This window comes from Diprion similis, chromosome 11 (genome assembly GCF_021155765.1).
Source record: "Diprion similis isolate iyDipSimi1 chromosome 11, iyDipSimi1.1, whole genome shotgun sequence".
Classification (NCBI taxonomy): domain Eukaryota; kingdom Metazoa; phylum Arthropoda; class Insecta; order Hymenoptera; family Diprionidae; genus Diprion; species Diprion similis.
This window is the reverse complement of record NC_060115.1, coordinates 1,579,352-1,604,118: the sequence shown is the minus strand read 5'-3', so window position 1 is coordinate 1,604,118 and position 24,767 is coordinate 1,579,352. Positions and strand designations below refer to the sequence as shown.

Genomic DNA, 24,767 nt, shown 5'->3' with positions numbered 1-24,767 from the left:
TAAATGGTGAAAGCAGCAAACCCGTCTGTATTGAAGTCATAATTGATATTGTGGTTGTTACAGGTTAACTATTTACGGTAGTACAGGTACAAAAGATAACATTTATAATGAATTGAGATATTTTATGAAACAAACAGTTTATATTTAATGCCAGGGTACAGTTTCTCTTTAGTTTTTTACCCCACGTACACGTCGGAAGAAGAGAGACGGTGAGAGAATATCAGGTCAATCTATCGTTACAAGTGTGATTTGTTCAATTATAATAAAAAATAAACATAAACGACTTATGGTATGTATGTATATACAATATTATATGATGTAACGGTATTGGAAGCAGAATGATAGCTTGGAAAGATATTCACCGAGCTTTCACGTCATTCCATTGGAGCCGTTTATCTGTAGTGTACAAAAATCGATGTGTAGTCTATTACCTTAGTGTTTTTCCAAAGCTAGAGTTAAGAGCTCGTTCATAGAAGTTAACAGGGAACGTGGGTCTTCCATTAAACCAGCTCCGACCATTGCATTAGCGAATAACTAAGAGAAAATGGTGAATAATATCAATTGAAAATCAAATTCATAGACAGACTTTGGTAATCAGTAAAATGTCGCTTAAATACCTGCTGCGTGACCAGTTCCGCCAATTTCGGATCCGATGTGACTAGCTGTGAGAGTTTCTTTATGATCGGATGCTTAAGATTAATTTCTAGCCGAGGTTGGAGTAAGGAAAATTTGGCTTCGTTGTCAAGCTGGTGACTCTGAACGCGAAGAAAGTGTCTAGCAGCGGCCATATCTTCGACAGTAACGACGCATGGATGCGATTCTAGCCGGCTTGTAACTTTCACATTAAAAGCTTTGCCCTTCAGAACATTACTCAAGTAACCAACAAGCTTGTCTGCCTCAGATTTGTCCAAACCACCTTTAATGCAATAAAGTCGTTAGCTTAAAAAATGTACCGGTTTACCGAAATTTGTTCTGAACGTCAGAAAAAACAAACGTTGAACTTTTACCGAATTCGAATGAATTTTCGTCCTCTTTGTCATGTCGCATTTCTTTTTCGACTGATGTCATAGGGTGAGAGTTGTATTCTCTCAGCTGCATTAAGACGAGTTCGTCATATGGCTCGTAGCAAAATAGTACCTCAAGATTCCGTTTTTTGAGAGCCTCGTAGTATGGGGACTGTTCGGCTAAGACTCGACTAACAGGATAGAATATTCAATCAAACGGTGCCGAGAACTAATTTTACAATTAGGTAAATAGATAAATATTATTACTCACTTAGGGGCTGCTAAATAATATATATCTTTCTGCCCTGCAGCCAGGCGAGAGCAGTACTGTGGAATACTAACCAACTCTCCTGGTTTCGAACTAGAGGACTCAAACCTTAACAGTTTGGAAATTTCCTCCTGGAATTGTCGGAAACAGATAAATAATAATTTTCTACGGTTAAATTTGGTTGAATATTGTTTCAAAGGTACCTTACCTTCTCTCGTTGCTCGGGACTGGAAACTATGCCCTCCTTCAAGAAAAGCCCGTAATCTTTATAAAATTTTTCGTACTCTATGGATTGCTTGTTCGACCGTTCGTATAAGAATCTCAGAATGCGGGATGTGAGAACATCTCGTAGTTTTCTAAAATTAATTAACCAACAACATTAGATCGAAAATCAGCATAAAGTACAGGTTTTACAAATTCAAGTATTTAGTTGATGCTTTTGTATGTTTTAAAATTATTTTCTCACCCAATCAATGCGCTGTTCTGCAAAAGTTCGCGACTCAGATTCAGTGGAATATCTTCGGAATCAACGACACCTTTGACGAACCTCAGCCATTTCGGAAGAATGTTTTCCGCCCGACTTTTGATAAGAATTTTACGGCTATAGAGAGAGACGCCGATGTCAGTATCGCGGCTCATTTCAAAGAGACCCGGTCTTCCCTCAGGAAAATATAAAAGAGCTCTAATGCTCAACGGTACGTCCGTTGAATAGTGTAGAGTAAATCTTGGCGTATCATAACTGTTGGCAATAAATCTAAAGAACTGTATGTGTTCCTCAGGTTTCACGTCTTTTGGGTCCAACATCCACAGTGGCTAGTAAAACAAAAATTTTGCAACATAATAATGAATGAATTCCAGGTAGAGAATATGAGAAGAACACTGGATACCCACCTGGATCACGTTAGATCTCTTTCCATTAACAAAAATGGGGCTGCCGACGAAGTTGCTATACTTTTTGATGACATCTGAAAATTGACGAAGTTATTGATTTATTTTCGAACCCAGGAAAATTGTAATTTTAATTTTCACGAGAGGAAGGAGTATTACTATTTATAATTGAGTCGTCGCTAAATTCTCGGCAATCGACTCGTAAATGAAGGACGATCTTGGTGCCTGGCTGAACGCCTTCAGCAGTAGAAATCTCGTAAGTTCCCGATCTGTAGCGTGTAAAAATAAAAAATGATCACTTTTTGATGATAATCTGAAAATTTTCGAACAAATCGTGACGTACTTTGTGTTTATCAAGTCGTCTTACCCGTCAGACTGCCAATGCAGTCCTTCTGCATCCTTTTCATAGGATTTTGTGAAGACCTCAACCTTGTCAGCGACCATAAACGCGCTGTAAAATCCCACCCCAAACTGTCCTATAATCGCGGAGGGGTCGCCCGAAGATTCTTCTTTGCCCTTTATCTGCTCTAAGAAGGCCTGTGAAAAGATATGTAATCTATGAGGCGACGACTTGAGTAAGAATATATCAGCAAAAGGGAAGAAAAAAACTCGCACCACGTGCGAGCCCGAAATTCGCAGGGGAAAACCAACGAAGAAGACTTTTGCGACTGCGGAACTTATCGTAGACGTCGAGAATAATAGCTAAGCCGGACAGAGATAAGCGGCTGCAACGTATTGTGATAAATGATGCAATCTACGAGCGTGCCAATCCCCGCTGATTAGTTCCTCTTATTTATTGTTTCCCGGTATATCACATCCCACCAACTTCCGCATCCGAAGTAAACATATGCGGCAAAAATTTCTCGGCTGCACATAGTATAAATCCTGTGGCAATTAGATCGCAAAAAGAAGCAAAAGAGAGAGAAAGGGAGAGGGGGGAGGAGCATACCGAAATATTCATATTCAAGGCTTGCTTGATTAATTAATTTATTTGAAACGATACGAGAAAAATTCGAATCGATAAACGGAAAAAAGATTTTTTCTGCACTACCTCCGTCAAGAAATCGACTGTTTTGTAGTTTTTATGAGTACTAGTGCTTCAAATTCGATAAAAACTACACAATATTCTCGTTTTTGAGACGAGTTAGCACGGAAAATCGGATTCGTGGCGTGTGAAAATAACTATTATTTCTCATCCGCTAGACGTTCACCCCCAGATTGCATAAGCCTGATAAGGTATGGATGGATAAAGTATATCTATCAGATAGAAGTAAACGCGTGTGCGAGTGGATCGTAAGAAGACACATGGGTTACCAGGTTCCCCGAAGTAGGCGGTAAATTTAGTTGGACAGCAGGGGATGGGTGTGTAAGGTAGGGATCGATCTGGTTTCCTCTTGGGGTGAATCTAACGAGTAACAGCGACTAGCCCACCCACCCCATCCACCCACAACTGCGACCCACCGTCCCGGATTTAATCAGACTGACACTCACCCTGCATCCACCCTTATACCCGCGGCATCTCTAATCTTCTCAGAACGCGGCGACGATCCTGCATATATTCGTTTAGACGAGAGCTTGCCGCAATAATTGCATTCATCTATACCTACGTAAAAGCGGGCGTCGGTTGCTATTCCGGACTTTTAACGACGATCTGTTTGTTCGAAAATTGCGTTTTCGTATACGATTGTTTGTTGGATAAAAAATAGATGATTTTGAAAAAATTACAAATACGATATAGAGCAATCACGATTGGTTTAATTTACGCAGCAAAAAACCATTTACTTTTTCGTTCGAAACTCCTACAATATACAGAAATATTTCATGAATATATTGAGTTCATAAATTGGCCGTTCTGGAATCTAAAATCGTGTAAAGAATAACCCAATTCTGAATATCAGCAAAAACATTTTACATTCAATCTGACACAAAGTACTATAACTCTATTTTAGCCTACTTCTTCAAGAAAAATAATCAGAGGGGATAATATAAATAGAAGAAAAAATGTACTACGTAATGGATTGAAAAGTAAACTATATAGTTTTGAGGTAAAAATGGAAAGAGGCACGTACCTTTGACCCAGACCTGGCAATGGTACCGAGATTGGAGGTGAGTTCTTCCCGAGTCATACCGACTCCGGTATCCTGGATGGTTAGTATGCGGTTCTGTTTATCAGTAGCGATGTGAATTTCAAGAGGCTGACTTGCAGCTGCTGCATCCTTTTCTGTACTGCTCAAGCTCAGATAACGCAGTTTTTCCAGGGCATCACTGGCATTGGAGATCAATTCACGGATGAAAACCTATGAAATAAATGAATATGAAAGTTAATTAGATGCATGATTGTTACACGTAGTAATCAAAGCGATTTCCATTTACTTAGAAAAGTATTAAGAATTGAAATTTGGCATTAAGAAGAATAGCGATAACCACCTCCTTCTCCGAGTAGAGTGATTTGGCAACAATATCAAGCAGCTGACGAGTCTCTGTTTGGAATTCATGCCTCTCGCTCTGTCCTAAAAACAAAGTCTGACGTTAGTAGATGCTCTTGAATCGGCTGAACATCTGATTCTACACATAAGCAGTTTTAAGCCTCGATTACCTGTGGCTTTTTCTGTGTCTTTGATTATACTGTGATGATCGGAATCCGATGAGCTGCTGGGCTCGGCTGCAGCCTGCGACGAGAGGTATCGTACATGAGCATTCTGCGATACTGCAATGAATAAAAAAATAAAAATTAGGCGAGACGAGTGAGGTGAAGTACAAGGTCCAACAAGCTTCCACCAGGCATTCAGATAATTGAAACTCAGCCAAAACCGGCGTGAGGTTTCTAACCTCAATTTGGAGTTCGAGTTTCAGCGTTATATTCGTAGTTCAGATCAATGACAACTCAAAATTCCAACTTACATGAACGCTCCCTGCATCTGGTTAGCTCGGAGAAATTCCTCGACTTCAAATTGGACGATCTCGTCAGAAATCTTCCGAATTTAATCGCGCTTCTAACTCCGCAGTGAGCACGCAAGGCGGCCGCCATTTTTACACTACAGACACGCCGATCGCTACTCGAGTCATTTCCGACTATCCAAGCATTCTGATTGGTTGATTAAAGTTAGGTTAGGTTAGTCAACTGATCAGAATGCTTCGATGGTAGGAAATGCCGCTGCTTCTGCTACGTTTTGCTGCTCATGAAATTCCAAGCTTCGATATGATCTGATATCTGCAGCGCATGCGGACGATCAAAATTCAAAATGCAAATTCTACCTGCGTCCGGAGCAATTCTCGTTTATATTTTTTTTCTACATATTGTACAATGCCTGAGAGTAAAAATCTGAAACATAAATAAGTAATGAAAAAAGATAAGAATTAAGAACAACTTGTATGGCATATAAATTTGTTTATTATTATCTGTATAATATATTTTGAAACAATATCATTCTACAACATTGCATAAAAATATACAAAGACATGAAAAAATGTCTCGACTCTCATAAAATAAAATGTGTTCGTGAATAATTTATCATCGTTTACATAATCATCATCATCATCGTCGTCATCATCATCAGCATCAGCATCGCCATCCTCACCACCATCGTCATAATCATCATAATCATTACCTTAACCAATTGTAATTTAAATTCAATTAATAATTATATAGGTTCTTTTTCTTTGCGGTATATTGCGGTACCTGGCCTGTACCAATATATTTTATAATTATGCTAGTTATCCGTTACGAATAGTTTATTATATTTATTTACTTATTTAATCGTTAATGTACGAGGGTAAGGTAGAATGCTGTTGCGGACTTGGAAGTGAAAGGTGCAGGGTCACAGTTAGAAGTTAGTTACAGGTATTTAATGCGAATCGAGTTAACTGTTAAGAAATTTTCCCGAAATCTTTTTCCCCATGGGACAAATAAACAATACTTCATCACTACACCGTAAGGAATTTTTATACCGATTTTTCGTGTATGTCGACAACGTATAGTATAATACCTGATCTTTTTCAGATATGGTAAATCAGTTAATTATATCATGGAAGAGCCTGTTATTGGATAATATATAATAGATTTGATTCATTTTTTTTTTTTTTTTTTTTTTTTGTTCTGTTCTTATTACATTCTTTCGATATTAATCGTGTTTCAACGGTGTTATAAAAATCAGTAGATGCGCAGTGATTTCTGGTAGGATTTTGATCAGGTTTCGTTATATTGCTGCCCGTCTAATAATTATCAAGTGCATAATTCAGTTCAACATTTTTATTTTAATTAAAACATTGTGCCCTATATTTTCATCATGTGAACGGAATTCAACGCGATATATATTTATATATCACATTTATGTCTACGTATGCGTGTATCTCATATGATTTCAGGTTGATTAATTTACGTAAATTATTTATTTTTAGACAGAAATTTTGATTTTTTCACCTGTGGTAGTTGAATAATAATTATATAGGTCTTGGTATGAACTTGTATTTTTTTTTTTTTTTTTTTTCAGTTGCAACGTTAATTCAACAAATATATTATTCATCGATGGAAAAAAAGATTTTAGACAGTAAATAGACAATAATGAAATTCAGAAGAAAAAAAAATTATTCTTTCATATTTATCCACACATATGTATTGCCATAAACATGCGTCAAGAAATAATAAAATTTTATACGTATTATATTATACCTTACATTTGTTTTCTGAACGTAATTTTGAGATCATCCACCATAGGATAACAATAATTATTAATAATAATCGTAATAATAACAACAAAAATGATCGTTATTATTACGATGTAATAATAATAGTAATAAAAATAACTATTCGAAACTATCCGTTACCATCTGGGATATTATCAGTTTACAGTGTATACATATATGTACATGTTCTGTGTTTCATCATTTATCATTAAATTATGAATTATTACAGTAATTTATTACTATTATCAATACCAACATAAATTATACACAACGAAAACGCTGTTATATACAGATTTTCCTCTCAATCCCAACGACGTACATGTTATTGCTGCCTTCGTTAACTTACGTATCTCAATCAGTGGTCGCAAATTTAACAATATCTAGGATATTAAACTTTGATGAGAGCGACATTTGCTGCCGTGTACAAAACCAGTTTCTCGATGAGCGCGATGCATAGATATGAATGTTTTTGTAATCATTTAACTTTTCTTGTTAGCTTATGTCATTGAAATCTACGGTTAATACATACGACGAATAAATATCATTGCTGTGAATCTTTTATCCTAGGGAAGATCGAATACAATTCGTTCACTATGTTCATCCTGTTGTGATTTTACGTTTCAATTGACGTGTAATTCGATCCTGACTTTTCGTCATCTCCAGACTTAACAAACAGCTGGAGTTCACCTCGCAATAAGTTTTATCGAGCTATTTTTTTTTTTTTTTTTTTATTCCAAGTCAGGGTATACAACTTACATCTGCTACGCAATTTTGTAACGTCGACTAAAAAATGCGACCACTTTCAGCTCAATTTACCCAGCGGCATATGTGTTAATTATTTCTAAATTTTCTATTATCTAAGACGAGAGACCGAGTTATTTTTACTATTATAGTATTTCATTGAATATCAAAAACTTCGTCACATAGAAATACTGATCCCATAAATTCTTCGTAGCAATTGAATGATTAATTTAAATATGTATAATTGTATATGTATAAGAAAGGTGTTTCCTTTTCTTTTTTTGTTGTTTTGTTTCGTTTCAAATTACAAACTATCGAAGCGACCGTTTGAAGTAGGAATAGGAATAAAGTTAATAAAGAAAATAATAGTAGTAAGAATGATGATAATTATAGATCAAGAGTTTTAAATTTCATCGCAATTTTCATGAAACTAAGTCTTCCTTGGTAACGCTAAGAGGGATGTTTGCCCATCTTTATTCACTGACTTTTTTAAACAGAAACATCATTTCATTTATTTCAGAGGAGGTGAAAAATTATTTTACATCTTGTTTTCTTATTTACTTTCAGTAATCGAATGGCATACGAACATAAAACAGTAAATAACGGTGGAAAGGCTTTTATAATAACAGGATCATCAATGTAGAAAAAAAGGGTAAATCAACGAACGATCTTTATTTTCCGTAACGAACCGCAACTCTACTGACGATAAAAGCGTCTCACGCGAGTCGAGGTACAAATAAGCATTTGGGCATTATAGTGAGGAAAAAAGTAATTAGCAAAGGAATGTTGAATAATGTATCACGACGCGATTAGCCGGACGAAGAGTAATTGACTTTACGGTACAAATACGAAGATCGCGGTGCAGTTTATGAATTATGTTATTCGCCCGCAAGCTGGAATCAACGAGCGTAATCCGATTACACGAGCAAACGAAAAGTGAGCGGTAAGTGTCCGTGAACACTAAGAGATGGTAAAAATATGCAGATTCATGTGGTCACGATTTTCATTATCTTTGTAAATAATAGCTGCTTGAGAAATGGAATCCTTAAACCTGCGGCAGTTCCAACCACCAGAATCTATGTACATTAAAGTGTCCTTTATTTAGGGTGTTGACGAATTTTTGTCGAATTTTTTTCTTGTTTGTTTATTTTTTTATAAATTTAACCGCGACGCGTTCGTCAACGGCATTGCGAATCTGCAGAGACGAACGTCGCTTGACCAAAAGGCGAGAAGTGAGATGGCGCGAGCTTCAGACAAAGGGACTGGTTCTGACATTTTGCGGACTCTGCGACGCTTAATCCCTCGCGGTGGCTTCAATTCGCTCGCCTTCTGCCCCCGGCAGCCACGCGACGCCCCCCCACCCTTCTATTTTCAGGTCAGTTTCTCCCTCGGCGTGATATTGATCCCTCCCTCAACCCTACGAACCAGAACCAGCAGCGGTAGCTGCCGCGATCCGTGCGACGAACCTGGGCACGAAACCAGCGGGAAGAACTGGTTTTCGACTCGATTCTGGCCCCCGGAGGGTCGTCATAGTCGTTGAAAATATTAGGGGAATTGGATAAGATTGTGAAGACTGAAGATCGGCGCGTCGCTCGATAAAATTGTGCTGAAAAATTGGCAATTGGAGAATGAAGTTACGGCCAACAGCCAGACCGAGAGCCGTTTCGTGCCGAAAGCGTTTCTCACGCGTACGCAACGAGACCGGATGTATTGAACCGAAACGCGACGTTTTCGGGTGCGTCGACCTCCGCATAAAGTAGCCGTAGTCTCGCTATCTCGGCGCAGACTTCCGGGAACCACCTGAACTCGGCACAACCGCCGCAATGCCGCAATGTTCACCCATTTATTCCACCCTCCCTTGCCAGCCAGCCAGCCAGCCAGCCAGCCAGCCAGCCATCCACCCCTGAAACTCACGACCCTGCGACTCGGCGACATCCGCGATTTTGCACACCCGTCGCTGTATACTTGGCAAAACGAGCCTGTATATTATTATCAAGATTACGTTCTGCCGTGACAAAGTTCGCAAGCTTGAGTTTGTTTTTTGTTTGTTATATTCTACATATTAGTATTATACGGGAAGCGGCGCATCCTGCAATGATTTTTTGTACACTTGATTTTCTTTGTGATTATTATGAATAACTTGCAAACTTTTTTTTGACTCAATTTTCCGTCATTTATACGTTACTGCGTCGTGATAAAGTTGAAAATAACGACAAATTAGTGGCAAAAAAGGGAAAAAAATTTTTTTTACCAATTTTTTCTTTTTAAATGAAACGAAATTATTTGCAGGACGAACTCGACGCATTTATTTATAACAATTCGAAGTTCAACATATTCTCTATTCTATATTCAAATGCCCAGTATGAAGTAGATTATATAAAATTATAAATATTATAAATAATTAGAAACACGTCCGATCGCGGTCGTAATTCTTCATTTTCAACGTTTACATTTTCTACTATCGAATGATCCCGTCAATAATCAAATCTGAATTTATTTTGTTCTTTTCTTTTCTCTTTTGTATATATTTGAAATAACGAGTTAACAATATACCATGACATTCATCAGCAGCGATTCGCAAACACGTGCCCTTCCTTGCGTTGGTCCCTGGAGTGTTTCGTTTTTATATATACTATACATATATATTTATATATATATATATATATAACGCATATAACGTTGTTTTATATGCAATATTCAAGAAACAATCCAACGAGACAGAATAAAAAAAAAAAACAGAAAAATATAATCAAACCGATATTTACCTATATAAGTATGTGACGACTTATTTTGATTTATACATACTATATTATTGACGTGAGAATCAGAGCACCTGTCTCCTTTTAGATTATGTTTTATGGCCCCAATATTCTATATAGACAAAATTTACTAGTTTTGTCAAATGAGACGTTGAAGAAAACGAAATAATGATAATTTTAATAATGATAATAGCAATAGTATTAATAATAATAACAATAGTGGTAATAATAATATATTCTTAAAGATAAAAGAAAAAAAAAAAAAAAAGTACAAAGTACAAAGAAAAAATACTGAAAATGAAACATGATCATTATCAATGTTCATGACCATTTTTCATTTTTCAATATACATTTTTTTCTACATTTTGTTCGTTTATTTTTGAAAGTAAGTTTCTGAATTCAGTTTTTGGCAAAAGAAAACGCAAGTTCAATGAATAAATGTTCCAAATAGGCCTGTTATATTAGTCGGCGTGAACAGCTGATAAATTTTCTTTGTTCTCGCATTTTTCGCACACAATTCTGGCAAGTATGTGTTTTCTGCACTGACACTTTTTTAAGAGACATAAGTTTTTCTTTTCGTTAATCGAATCTCAATGGACTCTTTAGATCCTTTCAACTATGGAATGTATCACTATTTGGAAGATTATAACCACTCGCAGACCCTCTCACTCAACTTCGATCAACAGTGCAGCTACTTAATCGCGTATAAAAAGTAAACCGAAGCAATCGCATTCGAGATAAATTATTTAATTCGAAAACATGTCTATAAATGGTTTTAAAATATGTGCAGTTTTCAACTTCAACATGCAATCACGAAGAAGCCTGAGGAATCAAGAAAAAATAAAGAAATTAAAAGCTGGATTAAATGAAAATATTGAGTCCCGAAGACAGAAAATTAGCTTCATGCATGGATGGCTGACCGTTTAATTCCATTGAGTTCATCAGAGTCTATTTTAATTGCGAACAGCTGTGTGCCATTTTGTCTAGCGACATAGTGCATTCGATCTAAACTTAATAAATACATCAATCGTCAAATGCACTTTATCGCCGAAGCATGCGCTACACGCGTCACTTTATAATACATATCAATGATAATAATGACAATAATAGTAATAAAAATAAAATAATAGTAATAATAGTTGAATCTATAACGTACAATCCTTAGTTATCAATTTATCTTAATATTATGAACTTTATCTTGTTGTTGTCGTTTTTACCATTTTTTTTTCTCAATTTCGCTAAAGTATATAATATATCTATGTGTATGTACAATGAAAGTTTTCATATCTTATTCACCTAGTAATATTTTTTTCACGTTTTTAGGAGGGGGTTACTTAGTCATAGAAGCGGCCTACGATTTAATTTCGATAATAAATGGCTAATATAATTCTAGCCAAAAATCACCAGATTTGTTGTTAATGGTTTTTTTTGTTTTTTTTTTTTCTTCCCAAGAATAGTTATAATTGACTTTCTTTTAATTGTTAACTTGCTTTCACTTCGTTCGGGAATTCGCGCTATCAAGACGTCTAAATATTATTTATACACCAGGTTGTTCTTTACCCCAATCTTCTGTAACTACATCTCGCCCTCGATCCTCCCAAATGAACTAGTGAAGTTTTTTCCTCTTCAAACCTTCCACACGTAATTAACACGGTTTATCAATTATCACTGTTTTGCCATCGGAATCGCATTTGAAAGCTTACCGAAAACCGTCGGACAAGATAAATCGGAGTACTTTGATTTACTTACGATTAAAATTGATTTGGTTAAGTAACACATATTGTAAATATGACGATTTGTTTATTTATAATAATTATTGTTATTGTTGTTGTTGTTATTATTATCACTACCGCTACTATTAATATTATTATCATTATTATTATGGTTATTAGGGATATTATTATTATTATTATTATTATTATTATTATCATTATCATTACCATTATTCAATATTTGTGGATAGACCGTGTAGCAGATGAAACGTTTGCGAAGTGACGTAATAAATATGGCGTTTTGGTGCCAAGGTTTCAGGTAAAATTACGGATATGTAAACTTCTGGTTGCGAAAAATATAACTAAAGTAGGGAAATTAAATACGGGTATTTCGAGTACTTAAATAAAAGAGTAAAAATAAAAATAATAGGATTATTGTTTTGCTTTCTTCATCTTGTGCACTCTCATCAATATCCGAATGTATATGTATGCGTGTGCTTATCGCAAATCAATCCCTTAACCTGGTATTTACGTACGTCTAACGTAACGTGTACTAAACTTCGATTGATAGATTCACAGCGCGACGTGAAAAAAGGAAAGATATTGTTGGAAGAAAAAATAGAAATAAAAATATAATAATAATAGTAAGTAATAACATTACGGAAGAATAACTTCATAGCATAAACCGTATCTTGTTATAAACTAACAAACATGTATTTACACAGAAATAATAACTTATTATAAAAAGGAAGTGTAAGAAACGTAGGTATATAATCGCGCACCTCTTTGTCTATCTTCTGCACAGTCTACGAATTCCGTCCTTATTCCATTATTATTATTATAACTATTATTATCTCTCTAGAGATCTTCGACTACACTAAAGTACGATAGTCTATATGTACGATGGGACAAACCTAGGTAGACATAGGATAAAAACAAAAAATTCAATCAACTAAAGAAGGCAAACGTAAACCATTGACGCTGGTTTATTACGAATACTTTGGATTTCCGGTCCGTGTCCTCGCATCCCGAATGTGATCGAATCGAAATAAATTTCCACCAAACCATTATCCATTGTTATCAACAATTACGTAACCGATTGCACGCGGGTCAGAGCGAGTTTAATAAAAGAGTTGCAAAAATATATGTAAAACTGCATTTGCCACCGGGGTAAATTGCAGAGTAAACCAAAATCAATAACATGGACGTAGGCGACGCGGTGTTCGAAACTGAAACGACGTTTCGGCGAATAAGTTTTTAAAACTTTGAAATGACTTATGTTTGTGTGAATGTGTGTATTATATATTATACACATACATATGTACTCATTAGTTTTATTATCGTTTCAAGTCCATAATCACACCTGGCGATATTCGAATCGAGGATAACAAGGATTCGGATGAAAAAAAAAATGAATAAAAATAATAAAAGGATTCCGAGAAATCGGAGTTTGGCGCTACTAGAACGTGCGAAAACGAACTGTCCCCAGTCGTCACGGTTTGAGATTCGTAACAATATTATCTAATATGTATAACGACAAACTACGTATTTTCTTTCTACGGAGATTACAACGTCCGACGAATTTTCATTATTCGTTAACTTTTTCAATTGGCTCAGTATAAAAATAAAAATAATAATAATAATACATTCGTAAAGGTATAAAGAGTGAAAATGGGAGAACGGAGGTCGAGATAAAGATTGGCAACAAACGGATTTCGAGGTAAAGAATCACCCGCGGCTGTCCTCTTCCCTTCCTCCCCAGAGATCGATCGATCCGGCATAGAGATTTCAGACCTGATTACCTCTCGCTTCTGACTATTTTTCGGGCAATTTTCGCTGCCCGCGTCGCGCCGTCTCAGCAGGATCAACGTCTGTCGCGTAAAAGCCATTTCCGCGGCCTCAAGGAGAGACGTTCTTACTGACACGATGAGAGGGCGACGATCGGCCGTTCCAGCTTCGAGTTTTGTAATTATTTAAATTAACACTTTTCAGCAAGAGTCAAAACAGAGCGACAGTCTCACCGTCGTCCTTACAAAATATCAAGGTTGAAACCTTGGAACCCGGCCGTGGAATCTAGAGAATTGAGGAGTTCTTGGGCACTAAAATTGGATGTGTCTCCCGTGGGAAGATTCTCAAGGAATTCGAGACTGAAATCCGTTGCAACGGACGAGTCCTGCGGCGCCGGAGGAGGCTGAGATTGCTGTTGCTGTTGCGGCTGTTGCTGCTGCTGTTGCTGCTGAGGCAAACTCCGCACTCCCGGACTACCAGAACCGTATTGTTGATGCGGGTGAAGAGGAGAGCCTGAAAAATACAATTCACGACCATTCCGTACAAACCGTTAAACCGCCATTTCTTTCACCCCGCCGCAAACAGTTTCGGTGAATTTGTATCACTTTAAAGATTGGTTCGTTCGGGGACAGCAAGAAATAATTGTAAAAACTATCCTATTCCGATGATCAACATCAAAGGACTGGCGTGAAACTTTCGTCAAACTTTGAAATAATTCGTAAAGGTACTTGAAAAATATCGTGAATGGACAAATTGTTATTGATTTAATTTGCGAAACCGTACCTGTGCCGGCACTGCTGACAGAATTCACAGAGGTCGACTGGGACATCTGCATCTGTACGGACATTTGGTTGTTGCTTTGCTGCATCGCGAGACTCTGCTGCTGGTGCTGCTGGGATAGTATTTGCTGCATCTGAGTGCTATTTGGCATGCCACCACCGGCCATACCTCCGCTCTGCGACCTGATTAGCTGCTGATGCTGCATCTGAGCAGCACTCATCTGCATTCCACCGGCACCGCCCATTCCAAAGCCAGCTAAAATGAGGGAAAAAAAGATACCAAAAGCCATGAATATAAACCCTGTGAATGCATTTGACGCGAGTTTGATCGAGAAAGTGATTTCTCACCTTGGTGACCCTGCTGGTTGAATTGGGGTCGCATTTGCGCCTGGAAACCCTGCTGCTGGTGCATCTGCAGGATGTGTCGCCATTCCGGCTGCGCTCCGCGACCAGCTATGCTGTTCCCAAGACCGTCGGGAGGACCGACGCTGACGTTCGGCGGCCGCTGATTGTTCGTCCTGGGGTAACCGAGCCGTTGGTGCATCTGGTGCATACCGCTTATGGAAGCCATGCCTCCGCCGCCCATGTACATGTTTCCTCCGGCGGCGTGGAGGGCCTGCTGCTGTTGCTGCTGAGCCATTTGCGGCCTCATCATCGGGCCTGCTGACACGTGAAGCAAAAAAGAACCGGAGTAGTACTTCGATCTCGTAGAGAAGAGGACCGTTCCCAGATACTAGGACACCTCAGCGCGGCACGCGGCGCGGATCCGCGTCATACCCATGCGGCCGTGGGCAGCATCAATTCGTCCAAGACCAGCGATGGCGAGAGGTCACGATATAGGCTCGCTATCCGATCGATAAGACGGTGGCTACCGGGGCTGCCCGGTGCCGCAGGGTTAGTTCGCAAACCAGTGACGTTGACGCCGACTCCCACATCCGGTGGGTAGGCACCTACAGGCACTTTGTAGGATATAAACGGCCGACGAGCCTCGTCCCAAGTTGTTCCAAGTGCTTGGAATATTCTCCGCATGATGTGCGGCGAAATTCACATCAACCTCATGGTTTATCGCTGGAGGCGTTGGGTCCTTCCAGGCTGCTCGCCGACGATTGATCAACGGCAAGTGGCCGAGGGGTTTAAATTATGGCCGGTCTTGGTGGTGGTGGTGGTGGTGGCGGTGGTGATCGAAAAATCCATACCCTACCTACCAACCTACCTACCTACCTAACGCTGCTGCCGGGTTCTCATTACTTTGAGTGCGTCGAAAGCCCGGCGGTGGCAACATTGCTGTGGATACACGGCGGAGAAGCGGAGAAGCTCCGCACCGCGTTGGCAGGATTAAAAATTTCAGTGTAGGTTGGCACACGGACGCCGGGCGTCGCGACGAGACGGGCGAGCGTTCGCTCCCTTTGGTCACCGGACCGGAATTACAACCGAGCCAAAAGTTTTTACCGGCTTTTACGGACTACCAACGAGAAAAGTTAAATTCGGTACTCACGAATGACAAAGAGGACAATACCTACGACCCGAGACTCTCGGAGTCTGACACGCGCAAGGGGCTTCCCTCAAGCTCTATATTTAAAGAACGAATGGTTGACTCTCTGGATACGCTGTGTGCGGAACGAGATCGGCCATGCCTAATGTTCTAGTAATTTGCGGACTCGTTCTACCGACAAGAACTTACCAAAAAAATATTACTCTGGATGAATTTCAACATTTCGAGTCTCGTCTCGTACCAAAGGAGTTGAGCTTTCAAGAGGCTTCAATGACCCGATTTTCGTCTTTGCTAGTCGAAAATCACGGCCTCTCGATACCGAATTCGAATGCATATGAAAGCACCATAGTTTTGACTATTACCATATTAGCACCATAGATCCAACTGGATCGGTAATCGGTTCAAAAAACGAATCTCTATGCTTACCCGATGGAGGCATTGGTTGCTGAGCTACTCTTCGCATAGGTCCAGCAGTAGGAAACCTCGCCTGACCGCCCATCCCGATGCCGGCGTGCATCATCTGGGCCTGAGCTGCCTTGTACTCGGGTGGTGGAGGCCTAACGCCACCCATTCCACCGGCCATGTGCTGCTGTTGCATCACCTGAAACACACGTAACAGTAAATTATGGACAGGCTGCGGATCGACGCAGGGGTTGTGATATTGTCAGCGTGGTTAAAGAGGAGGTGGTTCCGACGTTGTTAGCAGTATTCCTTAACGTATGTGGCGAAGCGTGAAGATTGGCGTCGTGAACCGTTTTCGAGACATCCTCTTGGCGCTGTTACGAGATACCGTGACTTCCTAGTGTTGCAAATTCATTCAGCGTGAGAAGAAATCTGCTGCTCGGTAGGTTTCTGTGTACAGCGTAGCTAGTCTAACGGTTGAACCCGAAAAGAGGAGAATCAAACGGCGGTTAAACTTGGAACGCCCCGAGATTGTGGGATGTCGCAAGTAGGAAGGTAACACCTAACACCTTGAGCCCCAAGGCATAGTTTAAGCCAGCAGTAGGCCGCGATATTTGCCGAATATGATGTTGGCACGATGAAAACTTGGAAAACGGCTCGAAACGGATGAGAATTTCGCTAACTCCAGACTGAGCTGTACAGTCAAGCATCGCATGATGATGAGCTCGGTGTTTAAACGATCTTCGGGTTCCGGGCATGTGTAGAACGTGCAGTTGTTGATGAATTGAGCAATTTCGTCCAACGCAGCGATTACGAGAGGATCTGGCACGAAGATGACTAACCAATTCCGAATAGCATGAACCGTCCAATTAGTAATTGGAGCAGCGGTGCGACGTACGTGTACATATACACGCAGCTTTTCATTGCTGAGATAATATAGGCAAAACAGCGCATGAGTCATCGTTTCGCAAGCGCTGATGAAGATGAGTCTTGGCTGCAGGAAATCGACGCGGAGACCGCGGGAGTGGGTAAACATTCTTAAGAAACGTGACAAACCCAACGATTAAACGGGGGCTGATGCAGCGTTAGGTGGTAAAGTATCCGTAACAATAATATTGTCTTTTTTCGGGGAAGGGAACGAGCTGGTGGCAAGCCTGGCATAGATCTAACGGAAGAAAGTAAAGCCGAGAAGAAGAAGAAGAAGAAGAAGAATAGAACTTTTTTATTCCAATTTCTTTCATTGCTCTTCCCCCGCTTTGTCCTTGTTACATTGTTACTCCGTTCCTCTTCCAAGAATTTTCTCCTCCTTTCTTAAGGTGCTTTTACCAGAATAGAGAAAACTTGCAAAGAATCACGGATACCTGTTGCTGCGCTGGCTCCTGCCCGGATAACTCAATGTTCTGGCTGGATGCAGCTCGTTTAAACGTTTATACGCGTTTCAGTGCGTTGACCAAATTATGAATATCCTTAAGGTCTAACCGCGACCAACAACCGTCGCGACGACATGATTAAGCAGCGAGAACTCACTCGATATCTTCACGTGATTCCAATTGGTATTCAGAGCAACAACAACAAAGCCTCGCAAGAAGGTTGTATGGTCTTTCGATTAATTGGACTCACCTGTTGTGCGCGCAGCATTTGTTGCTGCTGGAGGAGTTTCGCGTGTTGATGATCAACCTGACTGGGTGGTACCTGCTGAGGATGACCTCTCGCCCCAGCGGCACCTCCAGGTTGTGAAACTCCCCCGGTAGCGGCAGCCCTTTGCCTGAGACTTTGCTGGGTGAAATTGATGGTTTGCGATTGAGATACCGAGCAGTAGGTATCGCTCTGGGAACCAGCGGGTCCAGATTGATTCTGGGCCTGTTGTTGGTTGAAGTACATTCCCTGCTGTGCCGCTACGGACACACCGGGTTTCAGGTCACCGGTGAGCTGCATGTGCTGGCCTGCAGACACCTAAAAATCGAAAGGATCACGTTAGTCTAAGGAGAATGAGGAAAGTGTCTCGGTACAAGGACATTACCCCGATCGTATATCGACATCCAATATCGTTCGTACTCGATTTAAACGTTACGCAATCGGATGCCGTGGGATTTCAATTGCGACCATGCTTCTTTGGCAGACAATAAGGATAAGTGGATCGGGATCGAAGGCTCGGCGTCACCCGTCCCGGAACGTTGCTGCGCCCAGGAATGAGGTAAGCTTCCAATGATGGGCAACCATCGGGAAGCAAAGTCATCACCCATGGCAATGGCAACTGTTCCACATATTTGACACGCTCCAGAGCTCAGGTGGCGAACAGACACAACTTATATGGAAGCAATGACGTCGCCCTGACATCATTCTTATAATTTCTAATAATCCTGACAGCGCTAGACGTGGTCTCGAGTTTCCTCGCTATCTTTTCAGACGGAATGAATGTGAGAGCAGATCAGAACTGTTTACTCGATCGTTCGTCACCGCGGCGGAATCCAACCGATTGCAAAAAACTGAGAACACTGATATCGCACGGTGGAATTTTGCTAATCCCGTATCGCTCGACGGACGCGATAATTCGGAGGATAGATACGACGAGGAGGAAAGATCGTGCGTCGTCCTCAATGTAGTTAATTTTTGTCCAGCCTTGGACTCGCTTGGATCAGTCTGCTGCGCAGAAGTCTGGTTTATCGAGTGTTATACATATACCTATGCATGTTTGGTACCGCATGGCTGCCTGCAGGCCGAATTTGTAGTACGTGCGTGTCAGTTTGAAGCAAGCAAACGAGCGACACATAGCGACAAAGCGGTCACCGCTATATCGGACTATACGCCAAATCGCGGCGGCAAAGATGCTCGATCGGTTCAAGCCGACTGGCTTGTGTCAACCGAAGTGCAGCCGCGGAGACGAAACTGCAAAAACACTTGGCGTAAACAATTTCAAGTCTGAAAGTGATTATAACTTTATCCTTGAATAATAAAAGCATGCGTCCAATGAGTATACTATATACCTACATATAATGGCAAAGTGCGCACGAATCACGCGGGTTCACTGCCAACATTTCGATTCACCGGAAAGACTTGGGTAAATTCCGGGGTCACTCGTTGGCCGCGTTAAATGAAGGCCAGTGCAGACCTTTGCGAATTCCATATCGCGATAGCGCAGCTGCCTACTTTACGCTGGCTGATACTAGCACGGAGACAATTAGCCTGAATCAGACGTATATTATTCCGGAACGATCCGCCTTGACGCGAACAGAGGTCCGGCAGTGGGTCCCATCTGGTTAGTCCGATTCAGAAATCACTAAAGGTCGCCAGCAGACCCGGTCATAGATCGTATAATCTGCTTAATGACGAAGCGACGCTGAGAGTGATGCAACGGCCAAATGTGACGAGTGAAGATAAAGAGAGGAGAATAGGAGAGAAGGTTAGGTAGATACTATGGTAATTGGAAACTGCGGTATCGTACTTGCCACTGCAGAAATCGCAGCACAGTTTGAGAATCGCTTTCGAATTCTTAATTCTCGAATAATCGAGCGCAAATGCTAATTCACGAATTTGCTTATTTCGCAAACATCCTTGTTGAAAGAAGTCGTGAGACAAAATGCTGGATCGATGATACCAGCTGTAAATTCGACATTGAAAAATCCAACTGAGTAGGTATCCTGATCAAAAAAGGAACAAAAAAGGAATCTCGCTGAATGGATTCGTCGTTGAATAATTATCGCGCCCTACCAGTTTGTGTAATATTTTCAAGAAAGACCCTTTGACAATCAAAGTTTAAATTACATTCTCTCGAATGGATCCATTTATAGACTCCGAAGAATGCGACCGTGAAAAATGGCAACAGAACAAGTTAGCCAACTCCGTGGAATCCGCAAGTCACCATCTACACCACACTGATTTCCGGACTCTCCAATTAAGTAAGTGTTTCAGGCTCTTAAAAGATATTGGTAATTCTGTTGCTGCACAGGGCATAAAGCGCGAGGGGATAATTGAATTTTGGTGAAATCATGCCTGTAATAATCGCTCTCCGCGCACGAGCGCGTGATAGAAAGAGCGAGAGAGAGGGAGAGAGAGAGAAAAAGAAACACTAAAAAAGCATTGTGGTGTGCATATAGCGTACAATGACAGAATTTCGTAAAACAAAAAAATTTAGAGATAAATAAATAGATAAAGATATATAAATAATAGTAAAAAAGAAGAAAAAAAATACACGCAAGTATAGGCAGAGAATAATAATGAAATTAAAAGATAGATAGTAAGTTAAATTGTTAAATAATAATAACAATAAATTCTCCGACAGCAATAACGTCAGCATATTGATAAAACTGGGTAATCGCTAGCCGTTCAATCACAGAAACAAGTTACTCGATCGAGCCGTGAGTAGTGCAAAGGCAAACCATAACACGCACAACATGAGAAATATATATATAGGGATGGACAGAAGTAACTAATATGCCGATCAATATGTCCAGCTTAGATTTTCATTACAGCTAGATTAGGTTGCGGTTAGTAAATACTTTGATATAAAGACGTTTTTTAGAGAGCTCATTCGACGTGGATATTAGCTGGAGAGCGAGAGAGAGAGAGAGAGAGAGAGAGAGAGAGGGAGGGAGAAAGAGAGTCGCGGCCTTGTTCCGGGCGCGCGTCATCGGCGGTAAAGTTGAAACGTGAGGCACGTATCGGTGCAGCGTTTCTGCAGGTCGGAAGGAGGAGGAACGGGCCTCGGCATACTGCAGCAGGGCATCATCAGGCGGGGAGCCTCTCCGGACGCTGACCTGCGCCCCACCCCCGCGGCACGGCACGGCAGTCGGTGCACATCCAGAGGAACGCCCGACGACCAGGAGCAAGTGTCCGCCAACCCGGCGGCGAACGCGACTCCGCGGTCCATGGGCCGCTGGGCCGCTGGGCCGTTGGGCCGTTGGGCCGTTGCGTGCAGAGTTCAGGCTGCCTCTTCATGCTTCTTCCTCCGTCCCCCGGGGGATAACTTCTGCCTCGATCACTCACCGCGAGGGCCGCGAGCCGATGTTGCATCCGCGGTTCGTTCCTTCGAGTGGATTCCACGCGGCGTCGTCTCCTGCCGTAACTGCCCATCCTTAAGAGGCGTCCACCACCGCGAACAAAGGCGGCAGACCAGAGACAAAAATACGGTAGCGGTGCCACGAGAACGGTGGCCTCCATTCGGCTTCTCCGAATTTCAAATTTCAACTTGTTCTGGACCGCGTTTCGTTAATTAGATCCACCGTCTGAACCGTGCAGCCTCAGATGAGGGTTGTGGAAAATCTCGTATATGAACCTTGTAGTGAAAATAATCAAGCAAGTACTTTGTGCGGAATGGTCTGGAACGCGACCGTTGAACTCGTGACGGATTCTCGGGACTGTTCTCCCTCTCTCTCTCTCTGTGTGTGTGTGTGGCTCTCGTTCTCTAGGTAGGTACTGTACTGAAATTAAACCTTGCGAGTGGCTAAGCCGGTTTAAAAGTTAGTAAAGTGAGCGGCGGTATTAGATGTCATCCCTGCACTCGCCTTCCTATGCATAGAGTAGGTACACAACGGCAGTAGCAGCGGCAGCAGTAATCTCGCGCGAAAGCTTTCAGCTTACTGGTTCCGCCGCGCTATATTCCAACCATGAACCCAGGCTGCAGGCTGCGCCGAAGCTACTCGACGACGTCCTCAATCTTACACTACTGTGGTTCTCCCGTCGTCGTTCGCGTTGCTTCGCGATGCAAAATATTCAAAATTGTTAGCATCGTCAACGAAAAAATGGACCATCTTTCGGCTCATGTTCCCGCTGAGTGGAAGATGGGGTCGAAGAGTCTTCAGTCTCGTCGAAACTCGTTCTTAGTAAGATATTTGGATCTTTCGAGCAAGTGGATAAAATAAGTGGGAAACAAACGGTTCCTCAACATTCCTCCTCCTCTCTCATCTCTAATACACTTGCAAAAACGAGTTCGCGTTACTGGCGAACCGTTGCCTGGTGGGAATATAAGAGAGCGAGGAGACGTGCCGTAGGAGTTGAGGTTAAAGATGAAGTTGCCCACCCAGAAAGGAGCCTCGAGGAGGATTCGAGGAGTCTATGCGGGTCCTCGTCCTCCACGCATGATGTATGTACATCTGGGAAAGCGATTTTCCTTGGGTTATTCCCCTTCATCCAGGACCTCCTGGATTCTCTCTGATGAAACCAGCATTTCATCTGTGACTCGACTCACTTGGAGAATATCGCGAATATAATGATTCATTGAGGATAAGATAACAGCGAACTACGATCTGCATGTTCTGCAATTCAACTTCTTCACAGCACCAGTCTATGGGTCACTTCTGCAACTTATGTGTCTAAGAATTATCAGAGATTAAGAACTTTGCAGTACGATGGTTATATATATGTATACATTTCATCGATCATGCGCATTGGATGAACTAACGCGGGCAGGAGGATGACTTGGATACGGATGCGATACGAAGGAGACGAAGAGGCGTGCGACTTAAGTCGACATCGTCGACAATCAGAGCTTTACTCAGATTTGTTCTCCTCCTTGGTAAACTCGGTCCGTTTGCGCGTTTAGTTATCGAATATCGATCCCACTTTATGCCGGCTCTTGTATTATACAATATAAATATATATACTTGTGCAATTCTTAGTAGCTCCCCGAGGCGAGAGAAGCGTTGGCTGCGGTTAATCCGAGAGTGCCTTTGAGTCAAGGATCGTGTATACTCGAGGTCGGAAATTCTGTAAGTGTGTAATAATTGCGGCGTGCGTTCTTCTAGCCGGGCGCGGCTTCTTTATCGGCCGGTCCGCAGTGGTGCTCAACGTTAATATAATTTAGTTAATCCGAGAGTCTGTTCTTCATTCAAGGATCATATGTACTTTAGATTGGGAATTTGAGATCGAAATTATCACTGATCAATTCCATCTGGATTAAAACAGTTGAATTTGTAAATAGAAGAAAAGAAAAAAAAAACAACAGCCCCAAGTTTTCCAATTAGTAGCAAGGTGAATCATCAATCCGAAGAGCGGTCAAAGCCGAGTTTTTAGCGTTCACAGTCCCCGTTTTCCTAGAGGTTGATGGGTACTCCTCCACTATTCCGTTCTATCCAAGGTATAAAATTTATGCGAAAAAGCCCTCCGCGTGAAATGAAACCGTGGAAAGCGGCAGCCGCAGCGTTCGAATGACGAGCTTCATGGCAGGCCGAGTAAAGAGAAGAGAAGAGAAGAGAAGAGAAGAGAAGCGAAACGGGGATAGGATTGGAATGAGAGAGAAAGGGGTGCGGGGAGGCGAGACGAGGTGAAGCGAGGTGAGGGAGCTTTCAAGGGGTCTTGGCACATGCGCATCCCGGTCGATAATTTCGTCGTGCAATGCACTACGCCACCCCGCCGCCACGAGATATAGTGCCGAGTGCAGGGTTGATATATACCCCCAGCTTGCTTGCCTGCCTGCCTGCCTTGACTACGCGGGGGTTAACTGAACGATTAACAGCTCTAGCTGCCGTACGGCGAAGTTACATCGCTTGTAAATATTCGTTTGATGAACGCTGTTAAGCTGCTTTTTTCTACACCGTGTATAGACGTGATTAAAAAATAATGTATAGATGACTTGATGAATAATAAAGAAAACCATGTAAGGTGCAATATTGTACTAAAAGTTCTTTCACTACCCATATTACGATGTCAAGGAATTGCACTGTGAACGAATCATCATAAGAAATAATCCAGCACTATGTCCGAATCCTATAATACGTATAGTGGGATCCGTACTGTTTGATGTCGGGATTCAACATCGTCTGGGTGTGAAACAGCAGTAGCTTAAGAAATAATCCACCAATTAAAACCGTACAGTACGGACCACTGTAGGATAGAAGCGGCGTCAGGTTCGGTAGCACACTCCAAAGTGTGACCTGCGATTTGTTTTCACACGAAATTACAACCAAGCACAATCCACGCTTCTGAGTATCCCGTCAATAAGGAGAAAGCTGGATAAATTATTTTTCCAAGTATATATGACGATGATTTCCGGGGATTACCGTTTTACGCAAATTCGAAAAGCCAGGAGTAATCAGACCGTCGATAAAGCGAGCATATCAACATGCATTTATAACCATAACACAGGCAGTGGGTGATGAGTTCAAGTACAACACGGGGCAGAGAGGGTCGAAAGCGTTCGAGTCGAGGTTAGGGGATAGGCGAGAGGAGGAGGGAGGACGAGGACGGGGGCTGTTATACGAGGCCGGGCGTTGGTCCGGGTGTTACTCGCCCCTCTGTGTACACACATGTGCCGAAT

At 41.5% G+C, this 24,767-nt stretch overlaps 2 protein-coding genes across 9 annotated transcripts in view; both read right to left on the bottom strand.

The window, feature by feature from the left end:
* Nucleotides 1-222: 222 nt before the first annotated feature.
* Nucleotides 223-5,191, bottom strand: LOC124412467 (heat shock protein 75 kDa, mitochondrial). The gene is made up of 13 exons (XM_046892345.1): nt 5,062-5,191; nt 4,757-4,867; nt 4,588-4,670; nt 4,230-4,457; nt 2,528-2,697; nt 2,320-2,429; nt 2,164-2,237; nt 1,739-2,085; nt 1,481-1,628; nt 1,276-1,403; nt 1,008-1,195; nt 618-916; nt 223-534 (listed from the first exon to the last, which is right to left on the bottom strand). The coding sequence occupies exons 1-13, from the start codon at nt 5,186-5,188 to the stop codon at nt 433-435; spliced, it is 2,115 nt and encodes a 704-aa protein (XP_046748301.1). The 5' UTR covers nt 5,189-5,191; the 3' UTR covers nt 223-432.
* Nucleotides 5,192-13,379: 8,188 nt separating this feature from the next.
* LOC124412227 (neurogenic protein mastermind-like) overlaps nt 13,380-24,767 on the bottom strand; it is a 121,186-nt gene continuing 109,798 nt past the window's right edge. For all 8 annotated transcript variants that reach the window (XM_046891935.1, XM_046891936.1, XM_046891937.1 and 5 more), the window contains 5 exons: nt 18,137-18,469; nt 16,541-16,715; nt 14,971-15,282; nt 14,627-14,878; nt 13,380-14,356 (listed from right to left, as the gene is read on the bottom strand). In XM_046891935.1, coding sequence (XP_046747891.1) covers nt 14,085-14,356; nt 14,627-14,878; nt 14,971-15,282; nt 16,541-16,715; nt 18,137-18,469 — 1,344 coding nt within the window. In that variant the 3' untranslated portion in view covers nt 13,380-14,084. The remainder of the gene's footprint in view (nt 14,357-14,626; nt 14,879-14,970; nt 15,283-16,540; nt 16,716-18,136; nt 18,470-24,767) is intronic.